This window comes from Rhinolophus hipposideros, assembly GCF_964194185.1.
Source record: "Rhinolophus hipposideros genome assembly, chromosome: 21".
Lineage (NCBI taxonomy): Eukaryota > Metazoa > Chordata > Mammalia > Chiroptera > Rhinolophidae > Rhinolophus > Rhinolophus hipposideros.
Genome location: NC_138067.1, coordinates 29,000,670 through 29,020,869, shown reverse-complemented (window position 1 = coordinate 29,020,869; position 20,200 = coordinate 29,000,670). Strand labels below are relative to the sequence as shown.

General features: G+C 42.7%; 1 protein-coding gene across 5 annotated transcripts in view; it reads right to left on the bottom strand.

Annotated features, from left to right (window-relative positions):
* The window catches only part of CDH13 (cadherin 13), a gene marked incomplete at its 3' end in the record, with an annotated part of 1,171,491 nt that overhangs the window by 360,913 nt on the left and 790,378 nt on the right, over positions 1-20,200 (bottom strand). For all 5 annotated transcript variants that reach the window (XM_081031360.1, XM_081031359.1, XM_081031358.1 and 2 more), the window contains one exon: positions 12,487-12,631. In XM_081031360.1, coding sequence (XP_080887486.1) covers positions 12,487-12,631 — 145 coding nt within the window. The remainder of the gene's footprint in view (positions 1-12,486; positions 12,632-20,200) is intronic.

Below are 20,200 nucleotides of genomic sequence, written 5' to 3'. Positions count from 1 at the left end.
CTGAGTCACGGACAAGAAAAAACAATTAATATTCTCTGAAAACCTTTTAGCGCCCTCTTCACATTCCTGTGCCTTCCCCCTCCTTCGCTAGTCCTTGGGTTGTGGACACGAAGCCAGCACACTGACGTAAATGAAAGCCACAGGATGACGTGTAGTATTGGGGTATTTTCAGACAATCAGTGCTGGACCATGATCTGAAATTACTGTGATAGAGGGAATCAAAACCACTACGCTAAGAACGTTCCCATCATAAGGCACTGAGAATGTTTTTTAACCCAATAAAAACATCTAACGACAGAGACCTCAGAATGCTTTTTGGAAAGAACTCTAAGATAGTGGAGGAGACAAAAACCATTCGTGTTCCAACAAAGGCTCAAATTTCTGATTATCATACAAAAACTGGTGGCATGAAGCGCATACGGAGGAGTAAGTGGGTTCGAATGCCTTGGGCAGCATAGCATACTAGTTTAAAAGCACGGCTTGGAGTCAGGTTGTCTGGGCTACAATTCTTACTGGTTGACTAACACTACATATGTCAGTTATATTAGAGTTGGCAACAAATAACAGAGCATCCAATGTAACAGTGACTTAAATACGACAGAAGTTCAGTATTGTCTTGTGTAAAATAATTCTGGAGAGAGGCAGTTCCGGGCTCATATGACACTCCATAAGCAACAAAATCCAGTCTTATTTATACTACTTCCTAGAACATGGTTTCTATTCTCAAAGCCACCTTAGAAAGTACCGTGGCTTCTTGAATTCTAGCTATCATATCTTCATTCCAGGTAGAGATAAGAAACAGGTGGTAGGAGGAGACAAAAGGGCACTCTTTCCAGCTGACCTGGCTCCCAACTCATCCCAGAAATCTAACACAACCCCCTGCTTATAGCTCACTCGCCACTATTTCATCACATGGCCTCATCTAGCTGCAAGGGAGGCTGGACAAAAGCTTTTACATGGACACACTGCCACTGTAGCACATTGGGTTCTCTTACTAGAGGAGAGCAGAATGGATATTGAGGAAGAGGTCTGCTCTGGAAAAATTGTTTTCTAATTTCTTTAAATTTCAGTGTCCTCATTGAGGAGATGATCACTGCATTTGCCTCCTAGGATTCCTGTGGCGAGTCAAGGAGATAATGCATAGGAATCCCTTAGAATAGGGTCCAGCACCAGCTCCCACTCATGAAGTGCCCACTGTTAACCTTAGCTACATGTTAACTGACCATCCTTAGAGAAACAGGTTCTTTGCATCACGCATCCCGTGGCTTACCATGAACAGGTACTGGCCAATGCATACACTTTGTAGCATCTCTCCTCCAGACTTTAAAGTTGGGCTGCGTAACCAAAACTCTTCACTTTCTTCATCTAGGGCAGGGTTTCCTAACCTTGGAACCACTGACATTTTGACCCAAATAATCCTTTGTGCTGGGCACTGTCCTGTATATCGTAAGATGTTTAGCAGCATCCCTGGCTTCTACCCATTGGATGCCAGTTGCACCGTCCCTCCCCCAATGTGGCAACCAAAAGTGTTGGGGGTAGGGGCAAATCATCCACAGCTGAACCACTGCTCTGTGATGTCTAAATTCCCATAACATGTTTCTTTGGCAGCAGCAGCATGGGTCTCTTGGGCTATCTATTTTAGTTCCATGGATTGACATTTTAAGTTAAACCATGTCAAACATGCTTTTCCCAATCGAATGGAAACCCACCCAGCTACCTCTGAATGATGCATCACACACAGAAAGAACCTGATTAACTTACGCTCATATGTCTAGGTTTTTTCTTCAAGTCCTTACCTCTAACCCTGGCTTGTGACTTGGGTGTGAGCCAAAGAGAACAGAACCTCCTCAGCAAGAGAGAGGATGGAATTACACATGTGAGGAGAGAAGCACAGGAACAGAAGGCAAGCAGCTCATTGTGTCTGGTCTTTATGGCCAAGGAAACATGCCTGGGAGGCCCTCCATCATTCTGAAAAGGGACCTTTCCTATGGGTATAGAGGTCAACTGCAGAAACATGAGCCCACCTAGCCATCCCCACGAAGAGTATCTGTGTTAGCAGCCCCTTATTAACCACGAACACGGCAGATAAAAACTGTGACACACTAAACAAAAATAGAAAACCAGATCAAGAAGAAAACACTGAAAATTCCCCAAACCAAACTTTTAAGAAATCTTTGAAAAGAGCCAGTCTTCTGAATAATAAAATAGCTTTGGGTACTATGCTTGATTTAAAACAAAAACACACACACACAAAATGCAGCCATCATTAAAGCAAGAAAGCTGTAAGTCTATTAAAATTTTTTCTTTGATACTGGAAAACTCAATTTATGACCTATGTTTTATAAAACATACTTGAAAGAAATTTTATATGCTCTCTTCCCATTGAACTTAGAATATTGAATCTCTTCTGTGTACTCAAGAAGGGGGGTGGCTCTATACATACCGTGTTTCCCCCAAAATAAGACCTAGCCAATCTGCTCTAATGGTTCTTTTGGAGCAAAAAATAATATAAGATCCGGTCTTATTTCACTATAATATAAGATCGGCTCTATATAATATGATATAATTAATATAATATAATAAATATAATATATAATATAATATAATATAAAATATAATACAATACAATATAATACTGGATCTTATATTAATTTTTGCTTCAAAAGATGCATTAGAGCTGATTATCTGGCTAGGTCTTATTTTCAGGGAAACATGGTAAATTACTCAGGGTTTCTTTTAATATACTATATCCATAGTATATTAAAGGTAAAGTGATTTATACTAAAGTGATAGTATATATCAAGGTAAAGTGATTCGAGGTATTTTTTCAGATAGATGGAAGCAGCCACTCTAGACTCTGCCCTCAGAAGGGATGGTATGCTTAGCGCAACGGTGCTGCAGTAAAAGCTGGTTTATCAGGCTCTCTGTTGAGTATAAATCTTTTCTAACTGACATTTGTAGACTGTCTTGATTGATGACCTAGCATGCCTTTTGAATCTCTGAGAAGAGCTCTCTTTGAGCATCTTCCAAACTACCACTAGGGGGAGGATCTTGCTCTATTCGAGAAGGCCACCGCCAGTACCAGGGGCTGCAGGAGCTACCTGACAAGCTTGGCTAAAAGAAAATGACTCAAGAAGGTAGGTGGTGGTTTTCTCCCTTCCTCCCGCCCTCTCTCTCCTTCATCTATACACATATACACATGCGTATTTACACACACACACATACACATACTCATACATATGCATATAAAGAAACCCTGTCTAGACTCAAGTGGTAGATTGGATTGATCTTAACATTTTCATAGGTGATTAAAGGACAGTGGGTGTTACAGATGGAGAGAAAAAAGGGCACGGGAATTAGTCTGAATTTGAATCCCAGCTTTATCACCCACCAGCTGTGTGACTTTGGGGAAGCAACTTAACCTCCCTGTGTTTCTGTTTCCTCAGGTGTGAAAGAATTGTAAGGATTTCATGAAAAGATAGGCACAGCGCCCAGACCAATACAGCCATGACTAGACAAATGACATCGGGGATTATCACGTCTGCACTGCCTGGGGACAGGACCACTTCTCTCCCGCTGTGTTAGCCAGTTGCTTCCAGTGGGTTTCTGCCTCTCTCATGCAGCAGTGACATCATCTGCCTCCCTCCTTCCTCGGCAAAGTCGATGGAGTCAGGGCCGCACCTCCCACATCTCATCCTTACCGAACAGCGATGTCTCTGGGTCATAATAGGCACTCCAGAGAGATTTGTTGAAGAGATGAATAAATTGCCAATAAAAACACTTATTTAAAAATCAAATAAAAATGGGACTTTTTGCCATTTGGGGCCATTTGTTCATTGAATGAAATTTATCGAGTGACTACTGTGTGCCTAGACCTCTGCCAAATGCTGAAAATCAAGGATGAAGACAGGATAATCTGGTCCCCCTGGCCTTAAATTTATGCCTTAGAGAGGACACTGAAGGTAAAATCCAGTTCACTCTCGAGGAAAATTTATTACTATTAAGGTTCACAGTATTACCATACTTCCGTTTAGATGACATCAGTTCCAATAATCTGGTACTGTAATATGAGTCAATATTTAGTATTCACCCATCCATCATGGGCTTGCCACAGAAATCTTACATGACCGCTTTTCTCCACATCCACTGTTCCCACCCCAGTCCAGGCCACAGTCCTCTTGTGCCTGGAATGCTGAATAGACCCGGGTGCCCTACTTCTGTTCTACACTGAGTATCACGAGTTATATTTTAACAGTAAAATCAGATTTTACCACTCTCCTGCTTAAAGCCACCCGAGGGCTTCTTACTAAATGTTAAATGTATGAAAACTTATGGAGTGCTAATCCAGGGGTCTGCAAATTAATTCTATAAGGGGCCAGATAAGAATGAATGCACACACACACGTATAGTCTCTGTCCCAACTCCCCAATTCTAACAACATTGTGTGCAAACAGCTGCAGTCATAATCCAGAAGCATTGCTCGTGTTTAAATGGGTGTAGTTGTGTTCCAATAAAACTTTATTAACTTTATTAAAAAATACAGACAGGGGGACAGATTTGGCCCATGTCCCATTGGTTGCTGACTTCTGTTCAAAATGACCTTGCACTTGCATGTCTCCTTGCACTCACCTGGGTGTCTTCTTTTTGCTGACGTTCTCCCACCACATTGGCCTCTTCTCTGTCCCTCCCTCTGTCATTCCTGCCTCTGACCTTCGCGATTTCTGATCCCTCTGCCTGGAACAGCCTTGCTCAACACCTTTTCTTCTCACTGGTCTCAGTTTAAATGTCACCTCCTCAGAGAGGCCTTCCTTGATAGACTTGTCATTCTACTACATCATTTTGTTATATTTTACCCAAAGGACTTAAATGACCTTGTTTATTCATTTCACTGCTGATTACCCGTGTCCTCCCAGTAAAATGCAAATGTTATTCGAGTCCTCAATGCGCTTGGCCACTGCTATATCTCCAGCACTTAAAACGTTACCTGGCTCATAGAAGCTGCACAATACATACTTGTTGGATTATTTTACTGAATGAAATGGTCATCAGGAAATGATTTGCAGTAAGAGTGTCCCGAAATTATAACTGTTTAATGCCACTGTGGACCTGCCACTCTGTTTTATTCATCTGTAGCACTAAACATTCCTGGACTGTTCAGAGTGGATCCTTAGGTATCAGGGATGAATTTCAATGACGTCGACATCTGCCATATGCTCTGCCATAACAACTCAAGGACTTTTTCATGTGCATTTTGCAGGTGCTTGATTGTCACCTGATTTCCATTTTGGCTGGAAACTCCCATCAGATTTCTTCTTTCAAAAGGATGTAGAATGACCCCTAAGTTTCTGAAGCTAATAATGCTTCTTTACCCTCCCTCTGCTTTCTAATTTTATTTTTTTAGTTAATGGATACGTGTTTATGATATAATTTTTCAATATTTGATGTCACAAGTCTTTCTCTCTTCCAAATGGAGAGTGACAGAGGGATGGCTTTCCACTTGAGTCTAAAATATATTCAACAAATGAGTGGGGCAGGACTACGAAGGTTTTGTTTTTACAAGGGCATAATCTCCACGAGCTCAGGAGCCCTAACTTTCCAGCTCACCAGGTTATCCGCAGTGCCTGGAATGCAAAGGTCTGACGTGAAGGAGTATGGGAACGGATGACTGGCAGAGGGAAAGAGACGCATAGGCTGGCCAGGAACAAAGACTTCATAATTAGAGAGAAGAGTGATTCAAAAAACAATGTGGCATCTGGCTCTCGAATTGGTCTCCAACCCCGCAGAATCCTATATGAACTGAGGTGGAGAGAGAACTATGAATAAAAATGAGAAGAGCTGTTTTCAAAGTCACCTGCATTAAAGATGAGATACACAATTCTACTGGTTGGGGATCTTTTTAACAGAATAAAGGCGTCCAGGACTTCTCCCCTATCTCACTAAGCTCTGTGGTATCTGGAAGGCTGCAGGGGACGAGCACCGGTGGTGTAATATATGAAAAGGTATCCATCAGAGAGGGGTTGGGGGAGAAAGGACAGAAAAATGTAGTGGCTATGACAAGTTTTTGACGGGCTTGGTTTGGAGCCCCTGTAAGACCTCACCTGGGAACCCCCAGACATGGGTAGGAGTAACTTGGTGGAGATTCAGTTTACTGACCAAAGTTTAGGTAACTAACGCCTTTGACACACTTCATTTCTGGAATTTTCCCTTTGGGAAGGGGTCTATGATTGGATTCCACAACGCTTTCATAAATTTGGCTTTATGACCGACTGCCCTGGAGTGATTCACCCCATAATTCAAGTGCTGCCTCATCCATTCTGCACGACACTGCAGCATGTGAACAGCACCTATTCCTGGTCGATATCTAGAGTGAAGCATTTCACAGCCCACAGCCACCGTTAGTGAAGTGACCACAGAAACTTGGAGATGCTGGACATAATCCAGAAAAACAAAAATAAACAAAAATGTCCATCAGTATGTCTAGATGTGAACACAAAAACTATCGGGTCTTCATGCGTGAGCTTAGCCAAGATACAAATATAATCCTGATTAGAAGCATCACCCCCAAACACATGAAAGTGTAACAAGCATGTCCTCTCTCCCATCAACCCCTCTTGAATGTATTTATGCTGAAGACATTGTCATGCAAATAGGAAGAGATATGTTCTCCCCCGTAGAATTGATCACAAATATGGAAAAGTGAGAGCAACCTAAATAAATAGGGGACTGGTTTTCTAGATGATGGTAGCTCCACACACTAGCTATTGAAAACAATGATGTAGCTTGATGTTGACTGATTTTCACCTTAGGACCCTGCAGAGTGAAGAAAGGCAGTCACAGAAAAGAAGGTAGTTTCATTTCTGTAAAACTGTGCCTGTGTGTCCCTAGGTGTAGAGACCCACAGACAGCCCAGAAACTCTGCTCACCACGACGTCTGGTGCTTTTCTCAGGATGGTGAGATTTGAGGATGAATACACTTTTCACTTTTAAAAAAGCTGACAAAAAGCTGAATTAGTTTGTTTTTAAAAATAATCTACTTACGGAAACAACCAACCAACCAACCAAACAAACAAAAAAACAAAATTGCCATGTGCCTAATATTCCAAAATCCCATGGGATTGGCTGCGATAGTTGAGAATGGAAGAAATTACGATATGAAAGTCTAAAAATACCAGCGAGGGAAAACTAGACAGTTGGTAGACTGAAAAGCCACATTGCAGTTGCTGCAAGAAGTAAACAAGTGACAAGAAAAGGGACTTCACTTCTAGGTCATACCAACAAACTCAGGATTTATACTGAGCTAGGTCTCAAATATCAACCATCAAATATCACAACCATCTCTATTTAGACCAAGCTGTTTTGGAAAATAGTAACTGCCAAGCAAAGCTGAGCTCTCAAGACAGGCATTTGTCCCAAAGGCCATTTGATCGGCTGTTTTTCCTCATATCTGGCATGGTAGGACCTGTTTAAAAATTAAAGTAACTGCATCTTGAAGAGTGGAAACACAGGTAGATCCCTGAGGAAAAACAAAAGTCAAAACCCCCAGTCTCCTCACAGCACCTCAACAGAGCCTAGATTCCACCTCTCCTTGGATCATGCTTCCTGGGTGGGTACCTTGTCGCACTTACCACATTTCAATTCTCATTTATATGGCGCCAGTTTCCCTGCTTGTCTACAAATGCCAGGAGGGAATAAGCGGCATCTGGCAGGCCGACAGCTATGCCAAGCTACGCTTGGACCTTAGGATAGTGTTGGTACAGAGTAGACTTTCAATAACGTGACTGGACAAAAAATAAATAAATAAAGGGAGCAAGGGAGGAAGTAAGGGAGAGCAAGAATCCTTGGGTTCTCAGAACAGACAAGATGACGACGTAGCCACTCATCTCTGCTTCTCTTCAACAGCCTCGGGAAGAAGTGTGAGCACACATCTCTGCAACGGGTATCTCTTAAGAGTCAAACGAGGCGCATCTAGGTCCTGACCCCTAATTAAAGAGAATGATCAACAGCACATCCATCGTTCTCAGTCATGAAGTTTGGGGACTGAGATATTCCTCCCACTGCCTCCTTCCCCTGACATCTCTCAGAGCTGCCCCACGTGTCCCGGTGGTGGGTGCTGTTCTGCCAGCTGCCGCTGCTGACATTCAAGGCAGCCGAAAGCATGGAGGGAAGAGCTGAGGCCAGCCCAACCACAAGCTCCTGTACCTTGCTAGAAGTCTGCTCCTGAGCTGCTGAAACCCACTTTGCCCATTTTCAAAGCTGGCTGAAAGTGCCTGGAAATTAAAGTCCCTCTGGGGACAGCTCTGATGGGCGTGGGGAATGGGTATCCCAGCTCCCCGGTCCCCGGGGCTGAGATAATGTTGATATGTGTGTTTTATGTCATTTCCTGGACCTCCTCCCCACCTCACAACTGCCCACTCTGGTAGCTGGCTTATTGTGGCAGTTCAGCCTGGCTGCTTTCCCTTCCCTGTAGCACTCCTCACCTGGTATCCTGCACCTCTCGGCTAAACCACACGCCTTCCATCCTCATTTCAGGGTCTGCTTCTGGAAGCCCTGCACGCCATTTCTCATGGTTAGCCCTTCTCAAAGGTGCCCGGAGGATTACCAGTGGCAAAACACTGGGCACTGGGGAGTTGGTGCCAGCCGGTACTGTGGGGCCCTGTCATGTGTGCCCTCCAGGAACTTCAAGTTTCCCAGCCCTCTCTCCCCTACTCATGAGGTCTTGGCACGCCTCAAGCATTCAGAAAACACCAGATCACACAGAGCCCCCGCTGGCCCCGCAGAACAGCCAGGGCCTGGGCTTTGTCCCATCAGCCAATGCCTTGTGACTGTACAAAAGGAACAGCAGATAATATGCAAAATCTGAAGCCCATCATTTTCTGTTGATCTTCCTTCATCCAGTAATGAGTCCACAAAATATTACCCTGGAGTTTAGTTTACTGCTGAGCGGCTGACAATGGTCTCCTGTCTACATATACAGAAAAATACAGGTGACCTTCCTCTGTGATAGATTGGGTCTGATGGCATCCAGGTACACTGGGACATGAAAATGATACTTGGTTTGCTGGGAGATGAATGTTCCTTCACACAAATTGCATGTCCCTTTTGCCTTCCCTTCCCTAAGGGGTACGCTGCTGGAATAATAATAGAAGCATTAACAATACATTGGCATTTATGCTTATTATGTTTATATTTATTATGTTCTAAGCACGGAGTAAAGCACATTGTCTCATTTAATCCTTGCATATAGTTCTCTAGGCGAGGTACTATTATACACCCACCCCATCGACCTATAAGGTGATCGAGGCTTCTAGAAGGCTCAGTAAACTGCCTGAGGTCTTACCTGGTTAAGGAGCTGTGCAGAGCATCAAGTCCAGCTCTAGGCTATAATGCTACGTGCAGCAACAGTTACAGCATTTGCAGGGCTCAGTGCCAAAGGAAAATGTAAGACTCTTTGCTCAACAGTTATTAAGAATTTTAAGACGGTGATGGCAACGCATAATACCTACTATGGTGCCCTTCTGAGAACAGGGCCCTTTGGAACATGGGGCTGTGGGAGGCCAGACAGGTCACATTCCATGACGCTGGTCCTGGTTACGGGGACTCAGAGGGAGGTGAAGTGAGTGAAGACAAGGGCCCCGTGTTGAACACTGTTCAACCCTGGAGACTGAGCAACAGCTCACATATATTAAAAGTGATTCAGTGAGCCTGGATATTTGGTCAGAGAGCTGGTCACTTTCTGTCAGAAGCTAAATCAGTTCATCTGATAAAACTGCATAAATATTTTCCCCCAGCTGGGCTTGCAAAGGGTCCATGGTACAGAATGTGAAAGAAAGTGGTCCACTCCACTGTGGCACATGGGAAAGAACCTGTGCCCTGAAGCCCAAGATATAACAACAGATTCTGGCTCACCCATCAGCTTGTGATGTAGGGCAAGTTCCTGGACCTCTTCAAGGTTCAGTTTTCTCAGAAGTCTGATAGGGAAAATGGTATCTACGTTTTAGGGTAGGAAACGATATAGTGGAGGAAATAGTACAGTGTATAGAAAGGCCTCAGAACATAGTAGGTGCTCATTAAATGCTACAAAAGTTTAATGGCTGTTTTCACCATGAAGTTTGTGGGACAGTTGAAAGAGCACAGGATTTGAAGGTAAATGATACAGGTTGAAGACTGAACACTGCTGCCCCCACCGTCTATTATTTGTAGGAATGGGGCGAAGTCACTGAATTCTTTCCCGGGTCAGCACCCCTTTCTGAATAATGGACCGGTCCACAGAGGATTCTACAAGCCCCAAGTGCGAGGGCATTATGGAACAGAAGAGATGATCATTTCTGCAGTGGGTTTGTTGTTATAACTTATAAGTGGTTTAGGCTGGGGGTGGAGGGCTGGAAAAGGGATCACATCTCCTTTCCCACATTCCCACGGTTGTCAAGGATGCGTTAGGGTCTTCTTGCCCGAGTTCTCCTACAGGGAGCTAAGTAATCTAAGTGATTATTCCCCTCAATGTTTGCCACAGCATTTCCACATTCTTAACCCCAAACATGACTGACTCCATTCCAATGCCTGCTTTTCAGTCAAACCAAGGGGCTGTTGAAAAAGGAAACAGTGATTCACGCCAAATTCCACATCTCTGGAAGCAGCTACTCCATACTGATATCCAAGCCTTTATGTAATTTTACAGGGTAATTCCAATAATAAATAAAAGTTTGAGATGGTTTATGTTTTGCTGCAGATGTGTCCACCCTCACCCATTTGCTTTGTGCTTTAAGAAATTCAATGTACATAAAGGATTCCACTTTTTGTTGAAAACATGACATGCATATAAAACAGTAAATTTGAAATTCTGTCTGAAACTTTAAGGTAGGGCAAAGTGGGAGGAAAATTAGACATCGTCTAATCATGTACGCACCTAATATACAAAGATATGCACATGCTCACAGCCACCTCAAATGTCACCATTGTCATTTACATTTAGAATACTTTTCCAGCCCATCCTGAATTCTAGTCACTCCTGTACAGTGTCAGGGTACCACAGATGGAAACCGAGAATCATTTTTCTGCTCTGCTCAAACTCTAGCCTCTGTAATAGCTTTCCCCATTGGTTCTACTGACTTGTTCTGAATATCAGCTTGTTTAAGATTTTTGTAAACGTCAAACCCAAATCCCAGGGTCTCTCTCACCAGAAGCCATCTCTCCAACAGAAGCAGCCTCCTGAGAGGTATCTTGGGCAGTTCTGCCCTGAAGTTGTCTGATCCCCCTGCCCCTGCCCACTCTCCATCGTTCCACGGCTGTGATCACTCTGCCTCCACCCACTCCCCCAAATACCCTCTGGCACACACAGAGGATTGCCTCTCCTTTTTACAGACACATTCAAGTCTCAGAAGGGAGAAGGTCTCCTGCCTCTGGAGATCTGATGTAGTGCACAGACACCCAGTTCCTTGAAGCTGAAGGGAGGATTTAGGCATCTTGCATAGGATTATTCACCTGGTAGTCTAGGCAGGTAGGTTACCATGACAACACTTCCAGAGCCTCATGTATCTACACGTTATTGATACATCCCATCAATTCAGCCAAGGGGGCAAAAATAACCAGCCAAAACAGTTCACCAGCTTCCATGCTGAATGACTCATTTACTTATTTGTTTTGGCACAATCTAGACACAGCCACAGTGGTGCACTTAATACGACGCCTTTTTCACTCAAAAGCAGTTTAAAGCTTAACATCAAAGTCCAGCCTTATAATAGGGAATTTTCTACTTTGTTCTTCACTTTCTCAAGCATTCTACTTAGAAGTGACTTCTGCTGCTGGTCACAGAATGCTTTAATTAGCATGTATTGGGCCAGAAAAGGGAGCTATAAATTGTTAAAACCTTGTCTGACAGAAAGGTTAAATGTGGGCAAAAGATAAAAGGAGCTCTGTAGAAACGCTGAGTCATTTCCATAACAGTAGGTACAAGTATTTCCAGAGAGAGAAATAAAATATCTTGCCTTCGGCCCTTTGAGTGAAGACAAAGGTTTCTCCATGCACATCTTCTAAGGAAAGGGAAAAATAAAAAAAAAGTCTACCTGTTTATTCCAAAATGATTCTAATTAAAAGGCAGTTATGGAAAGAAATCACCGAGGAGCTGGCAGTGGAGACCTTAATTTTCTTCACAGCCCCACTGGACCTCAGCGTTCAGCCTGGGGGGTCTCACAAGGGGGAGCTACATATTTCCATAATGTTCCACACGAACCACGCAATGGAGACTTAGATGTCAGTCACCCTTGAAAGGTCACCTTCAGAGACAGCGGGAGAGGTTTTCATCGCTTGCCACACCCAGTCATGTCCTGAGCTGCATCTTTCCAGCTCTTGCTTCTATCCAGGGACATAACGTCAGGGTTGGTGTATACCAACAAGAAGTTGAAGTGGGCATAAAACAGCCTCTAGAGGCTGCAAAGATCAGAGAACGCCACTTTCCAACCATCATGCTGACGATAAGCCAACTTAACATACCTGTAGGTGATCCTTCCATGACGTGGCCCACGTAGGGGCCTTCTTGAAAGATTGGTCGGTTGTCATTCTGATCAATCACGATGACTTCCAGAGGCACTGGCCCCTCGAGGGTTCTGCCGTTGGCATCAGTGGTCTCCACAAACAGCTATTGGAGCAAAGAGATTGGGGGAGAGACGGTATTAATTCATTATGAAAATCGAAGTCAGGTTCTCTGGAGAAAATAGGTTATAGCTGCAATTTTATGAGCCCTTGGCAATCTTCAAATTTTGGTCTCGATGGATAGTCAGTGGGACTAGAATAGAAACTAAACATTAAAGAATATAAGACAAAGATCAATTCATGTTAGGTCCCTGTTGGGAAATTTACAATTAATTCATCAATCTGCAAAGGAAGTCCAAGAAAGGAAGGAAGGAAGGAAAGAGGAAGGAAGGAAAGAAAGGTGGGTGGGAGGGAAAGAAAGAGGGAGAGAGAGAGAGAAAGAGAGAGTAAGATTATTCACAATTAGCCATCGCTGAGAAAATATGCTTACATTGTTTCCGTTTTTCCAACATCATTATGCTTACAAGGAATGTTATGCTAATAAAAATAATTGACTAAGCAGTTATGAACAGATTACATTAAGAAATAACTGAAAGTGTTTATGGTAATATGTAGGAGAAATTCAGGTCACTAAGTATGTATACAGAGCTTTCCTGAGACAAGGAAGGCATTTGCTGGGGTCCTGAATGAGAGCCCAGGATCCTTGCCCACCAGGCCCTTATAATCTATGGGGGAATTTCATAATTCCATGAAACATTTCCATACAGAAAGAACAACCTTCAGCTCTCAAGGAAGAAGAAAATGATAGCATAAAAACGCCAGCTTTATTGTTTGCCTTGGTAACAGGGAATTATGTCATGGCATTTCCAGTGTAACCTTATGCTTTCATTTTCTGAGCCTAATTCAGCTTTGATTGAACTCGGCGGTGACAGTAACACTTCTCCTTGCATATCAGTGGTGGTCCCGGCATTGGAGGTGGTTGAGTATTTCAGACAGAAAAGGGTCTCTGCAGCTGGAATCCCAGTGCGTCATTAAAAACACCCATTATTAGGAGGAATCACCAATATTATCCAGTGCTGACTGAAGCTCTCTACTATATTAACTTAACTGAACCTGGCAGTAACTACGACTCTTGTGAGGAGGGAATGGAAGCAGATAGAGGTTATGTGGTAGAGTCCAGATAAGACCCCAGGAGGTCAGCCTTATCTCAGAGTTTACATTGTAACCACTGTAAACAACGTGTCTAAACCATTTAAGGCCTGTCACACAGTATGTCTCAAGAACACTACCTGCTGCTACGGTTGCTGGTATTGTTATCAACACTAGTGTAAAAACTAGCCCAAATTAGGAAAATAAAAAAGAAACACTTTTGTCACAAAGCACCACAACGGAGATGGGGTCATCACGGGTATCATCCCTTTGGGAAAGTGGCATGACAGAATTCAACAAAAGCTATGAAGAATTCTTGCGCTTTGCTCCATTTGGCTACTGCTCCTGGTTCTAGGTGAGTTAGGTTTTACTACATATATAAAAATATTCACTAGTGTTATTGCTAGTAATATCCACTAAATGTGCAGTGAAGGAAAGAGTTGAATGTATGTTTGGCTAACAACATGGTAGAATATAGCCATTATGTAAAATCATTATTAAACCTACTGATCTCTTTAGAATATTATGTGAAAATACACAAAATACCATGTGCAACACACATGTGTAACATACACCTATGGACAGAATTTGAACTTAGTAAACAAAAATGAAGCCAGGTATGCTTGGGTCGAGGAATACGTTTCTCATTTTTTTCTTTAACATTACTTCAGCCTTTCACTAGCAAATTTACACACACTTTGATTTTGGGGACAGATAAAATAATGCATGTGTACGTTAATGCGAAATTAAAGTGGCAGAGCCTTTTAAGATCTGCACACAAAGAAGATCTTAAAGAGAGTTCACTTTTATACTTTTATGCTGCTTTTTAAAACTACCACGAGAATACTGCTGAACAAAGGAAATCAAAACAAAGCCTTGGGGGGATTTCATGCAATAATGAAGGTCTGGCCTTTTGTCCTCCTCCCAAAATAGCCAAAGGCTCAACTTTCACTTAACCAAAACCCCTACATCTAAAGACACCACATAGCTTGAATCTGAATCTTAAACTTCCCGTTTGTGCAGTAACTGGTCCCCATACCTGGAGAGACAAAAGAAAGAGGCAGCCTACTCCAGATTGGGAGTTGGTAAATTTCGTAAGCAAGACTTGTATTGGGTGACAGCAGGACAAATAGATCTCTGTGCCTGGCAACCAGAATCTTAAAAGTTTATACCTTTAAGATTTAACTGGTCTCAGTCACATATACTCTCAATAACACCTTACTCGCTCAAGGCCGTATCCTTGAAAACAGCTCCCACTGTAGGAATAATGGATATAATGTATATTGAGGCCTGCTAGAGAGTATATATATATATATATATATATATATATATATATATGTATATATATATGTATATATATATGTATATATATGTATATTCCTGCTAGAGAGTAATATAATGTATATTCCGAGGACAGAGGATGGGGTGAGGAGCTTTGACTGCCTGGGTCCAGCTCGTGGGTCAACTGGTGGTCACATTCTCTTGATGACCTCCTCCAATACTTCTACATTCTATAAGACTTGGGCAGTATAAGAAGCCACAAGTAGGATGAAGGAACAGAATTCACATTTCCCAAATATGCAAATATATTACATTTCCCAAATATGCAAATATATTATAGAACTGGGAGTGGCAGACTCCAGATCCATCTTAATATCATGTAAAGACAAACAGATACTAGGGGATATAATTGGTTAGGATGAATGAAAAATGTTAAGCTGACTCTTACAAAACCAATGGTACAAGCAGACAACCTGGTAGCCTTTTATGTTATACTACTCTCAGAGTTTGACTTCTGGATTGTTTTAGTGGAAAAAAATATTGTTAGAAGCTAAGATTTTTGGAACAGTATTTCAAAACAGCAAAGTGCTCTTAAGGGCATTTGTTAATTTCAAAGTCAATGTAACAAAAATTCATTGAGTACTTACTACATGCCAGTCTCTACACTGAGTAATCCATCTGTTGGATATCCATTAGATAATAGGAAAGACATTCTGGCATGAAGAGACAGATGATAAGCAATGTAAAATACATGAATAAGATAATTTCAGTTACAGATCAGGAATATGAAGGAATGAAACAGGTTGCAATATTAAAGCTATACTGTCCAACATGGCAGCCATTAGCCACATGTGGCTATTTAAGTTAAATAAAGATAAATAAAGTAAAAATCCAGTTCCTCAGTTGCACTAGACACATTCAAGAGTTCCATGGCCACATATAGATGGTGGCTACCGTATTAGACAATGCAGATACAAAATCTTTCTGCCATTGTAGAGTTCTACTGGACTCTAAAGCACAGAGCTGGAGAGAGGGAGGAAGAGGAAGAGAGAGAGAGAGAGAGAGAGAGAGAGAGAGAGAGAGAGAGAGAGAACCTATTTTAGATAAAATAGTTTAGAAGACTATATGCAACTCTCAGGCCCTGCCCAGAACCTACTTATTGCTGAAGGAACATTTCAACTGAGACTTAAATGACAAGAAAGCGGAAGGAGCCAGCCAGGCAAAAATGCACAGAGGAGTTCTAAACAGCAGAAAGAGCAAGTGTAAAGGTTCCAGAGTTGGCATTATATTAGGGATGCTATTGGTGTAAGATCAAGTCAAATAACTGGGGCTCCCCCCAATTCCAACGGAGTGGACTGAGTTTATCCTGCTGTAACATCCTTTGCATAACCAAGTTGGGCAAAGTGAGAAAAGAGGGCTGATTCTCTGTGAATTGCTGGGTAAGCAGAGTGGAGAGAGGGAAAACGATATCAGGCTTGTTCCTAACAAAGGAAAACATAGTACACTGAATAAAATATATGATAGAGAATGCCAGTGCTTTAATAAGTAGTCCACGCATTTTTCAAAAGGCATATTAATAATGTGGATGCAAATTAAGTATATAGATATGTGTGAAGAAGTTATTAGTAAAGGCAGTCTTAGCTATCGACCCAATCACTTATTACAAAGAAATCTGACATTCTAATGAGTTTTCACGATGGTTCCCATATGAAGGTCAGATCCACAGTTAGTGAATGCCGAACTTTTTGAAGCAGGGCTCTTAAATTTCACAGGGTACCTGCAGGATCAGAGAATAAATGTTCAATGGAGTTCTTGCCTTCCTATCTACTTAACTGAAATACCCCAAACACACAAATCCTTAGTCTGAAAAGACTGGACAATGTTTGTTTATTTTGAGTCATAGGATATATTCTAGGGGTTGTGTTTAGGTCGCCAGAAACAAAACACTGGAATGCATCCAAACGGGGCATTCTAATGCCTGTTCTTTACGTTCGAAGTGCAATGTCAATTAGTAGAAACCTACCATGAGAAAAACAAACAGGTAGCCATTGGCTGAATGCAACAGAATAATTGCTCAAAGGAAATGGAAATCAACCAGCTTCTCGCTGACTATTTCTCCACCACCTTCTAGGACTCGAGGGTTTCTATTTTTAGTTTGAGTGGTTGATCTTGGGAATAATGAGGGGTGACATATAAAAAGGTCTACAGTGGAACCAGAAAGAGAGAAGACGCTCAATAAATTATATCTAGAAGCAGTTGCCCAAGTTTCTTGTGCCAGGTAATGTATTCCATCAGGTAGCCTTAAAAAGTTGTACATTTGACCAACCTCTGTGTTGTGTGTCCTAGGACCTGGCTATTCAAAGTACAGTTAGGGGACCTGCGGTACCGGCATCTCCCAGGAGCGGGTTGAAAATGCAGACCTTCAGGCCCTGCCCAGAAGCTGCTGGGGCAGCGCCTGCATTTTATCCCATCTGCAGGGGATTCAGGCTGACGTTACAGTCTGTGCAGTGCTGCACAGTGATGTAGGGATTGCACCTGGAGGCCAAGGGCCTTGTAGACGTTGGGAACGGCATTCCCAGGTCCAGACGCATGAAAATCACTGCCAAACAGGAGGCAGAGTCGTACCACCTGCTAGGAATCCAGTGCACTGCACTGGACTCATTCATGACTCCCAAACACACAGACCAGGAAAGGTAGATGTTTTCTGTGGCTCAGTCTGGAGGAGCCTTTGTACAGACACACAGACAAGTGCATATACAAACACACGTCACACACACATAGACATTCATACGCGTAATATACAAACAAACAGACACAAGAAACACACAAATACACACCACGTACATAACATATACACAGAGATATAAAACACACCTAGGTGCATTTTACATAAAAATCAATTTTTCCAATCTTCTGGTATTTGTGCGTAATGAACACTTAAAGTCTGATCACTTTCTGTCAAGTTGTCAAACAGGCAAGTCAGGAGAGGAGAATTGCTTACTAATTGAAAAGTGAAAAGTTGCAGAGGACAAAGAAAAGGAAAAGAGGAGGCCCTGGAGGTGGGAACCTCCTAGCTGATGGAGCATGAGTGTAGGGGGCACAGAACTGCCTTAGCCCTGGTGTGACTTTTGGGTCTCAACCCTGCAGTACTGTTCTCCCCATTAAGATGGAATACCCTGGGAGGGGTAACTGATTGAGCTTTATCATTTAGAGGGCCTGGGTCATCTAGGGAACTTGTTAGGAATGTAGCTTACACCAGCACTTGGAGAGATCCCGGTGTTGGGGTTCCTTGCCCTTACTTCAGGAAGCTTAGCCCATCATGGAAGGGACATAGAGAGAACACTGGCATTGGGAGCAATGGAGGGGAGCCCTGCTGGGGGGGGGGCACCCATCCTGAGAGCCTGAGTAGGGGACTCTGAGGACTTGTGGAGTGAGCAGTGGACCGGGATTCAGGAGACCATGCTCAGTCCTCGCGAGGTACCAGACCGGTGCTGTGAGCCTGGCACACATCTCTCTGCACCTTAGTTTCTATATTATTATTAGGTTGGTGTAAAAGTAATTGCGGTTTTTGCATGTTTTAACCTTTTAAACCACAATTACTTTTGCACCAACTTAATACTAAGAGCCTCCCACTGCGGCCGCATCGGCTCTTAGTGCAGGCTAAGTAAAACAATGTGTGACAGTGTCTGCTCTCAGGCAGGTGCTGAAGTTAAACCCAGCTCTTACCGCCCAGTTTTCAAAGGGCCAGCCTCGGGCTTTGCTAGAGAAGGTGGAACTATGTCATTCATACATTTAAAATGATGTAATTAAACTATTCTTAAAAGGTGTTATAAGAGGCAAGAATTTTTGAGGCACTGGAAAGTATGATCAATGCAGTTGTATGTTTATCATTTTGCTCTAATCTTTGTCTGGATGGCTTCTGAGTTTCTGCTTTGTCTTTCCCAGGGGCCAAAGCAGAAACTCAGAAGCCATCCTCTTCCTCACATGAAGGCTTCTCTCCTGTCCCTTGCCACCCTGTCCACACTCCTGCATCTCACTGAAATCCACCCTCTTTTTCACCTCCATCCTCACCTCCTGAGATTAGCTTCTGTCACCTCTCACCAGGGCCACTGCCACAGGCACCTAATGCGTGTCCCTGTCACCATGGCTCATTGCCACAATCTGTTCTCGAAGGGCTCTGTGATGGTTAATTGAATGTGTCAATCGACTGGCCCGGTGTGCCCAGAGTAAACGTCATCTCTGCACGTGTCTGTGATGGTGTTTCCAGATGAGACTAACATTTCAATCAGTGGACTTAGTAAAACAGACCTAACCCCCCACCATTGGGTACAGATCATCCAATTGACTGGGGCCTGAAAAGAACAAAAGGCACAGGAAGAAGCCATTGGCTCCTTTTTCTTCCTGCCCGATTGAGCTGGGACATGGATCTTCTCCTGCCCTCAGTGTTCCTGCTTCTCAGGCCTTCAGACCTGGACTAGATACCACGCCAGAGACTTCCCTGCTTCTCAGGCCTTCAGACCTGGACTAGATACCACGCCAGAGGCTTCCCTGGTTCTCAGGCCTTCGGACTCGAACTGAATTACGCGGCCAGCTCCCCCGGGTCTCCAGCTTGTAGGTGGCCGGTCGTGGGTCGTCTCAGCCTCCATAATTGTGTGAGCAGATTCCTTATGATACATCTCTTTATGTAAATATATATTTACATATCTTCATTTCATGTATTTGTATTAATATTTATACTTTATATATTTTCATAATATTTATATAGCTCCCACACATTTGGAGTTACAAAACAGTCATGGGACGTAAAGTAATATAGTCAATGATATGGTAATAACTATGCATAGTGCCAGGTGGGCACTAGACTAGTCAGGGGGATTACTTCTTACATTATATGCTTAAATTATATAACCAGGCTGCTGTACACCTGGAATTAATCTAAAGTAATACTGAATGCTAACTGTAATTGAAAAATTTTACAAAAGGGGGAAAAGGGTAAAGGGGAATAAGAGGTCCAAATTTCCAAGTAAAAAACAAATATAGTCAATAATATAGTGAGAATATAGTCAATAATATTGCGACATGATACTACAATGTCAGATGGTCGCTGCACTTATCACGGTGATCACTTCTCTAGGTGTATAAATGTCGAACCACTGTGGTGTACACCTGAAACTGATATAATGGTGTGTGTCAGCTATATGTTTTTAAATAAAAAAATAAAAAATATTCATATATGTCCTATTGG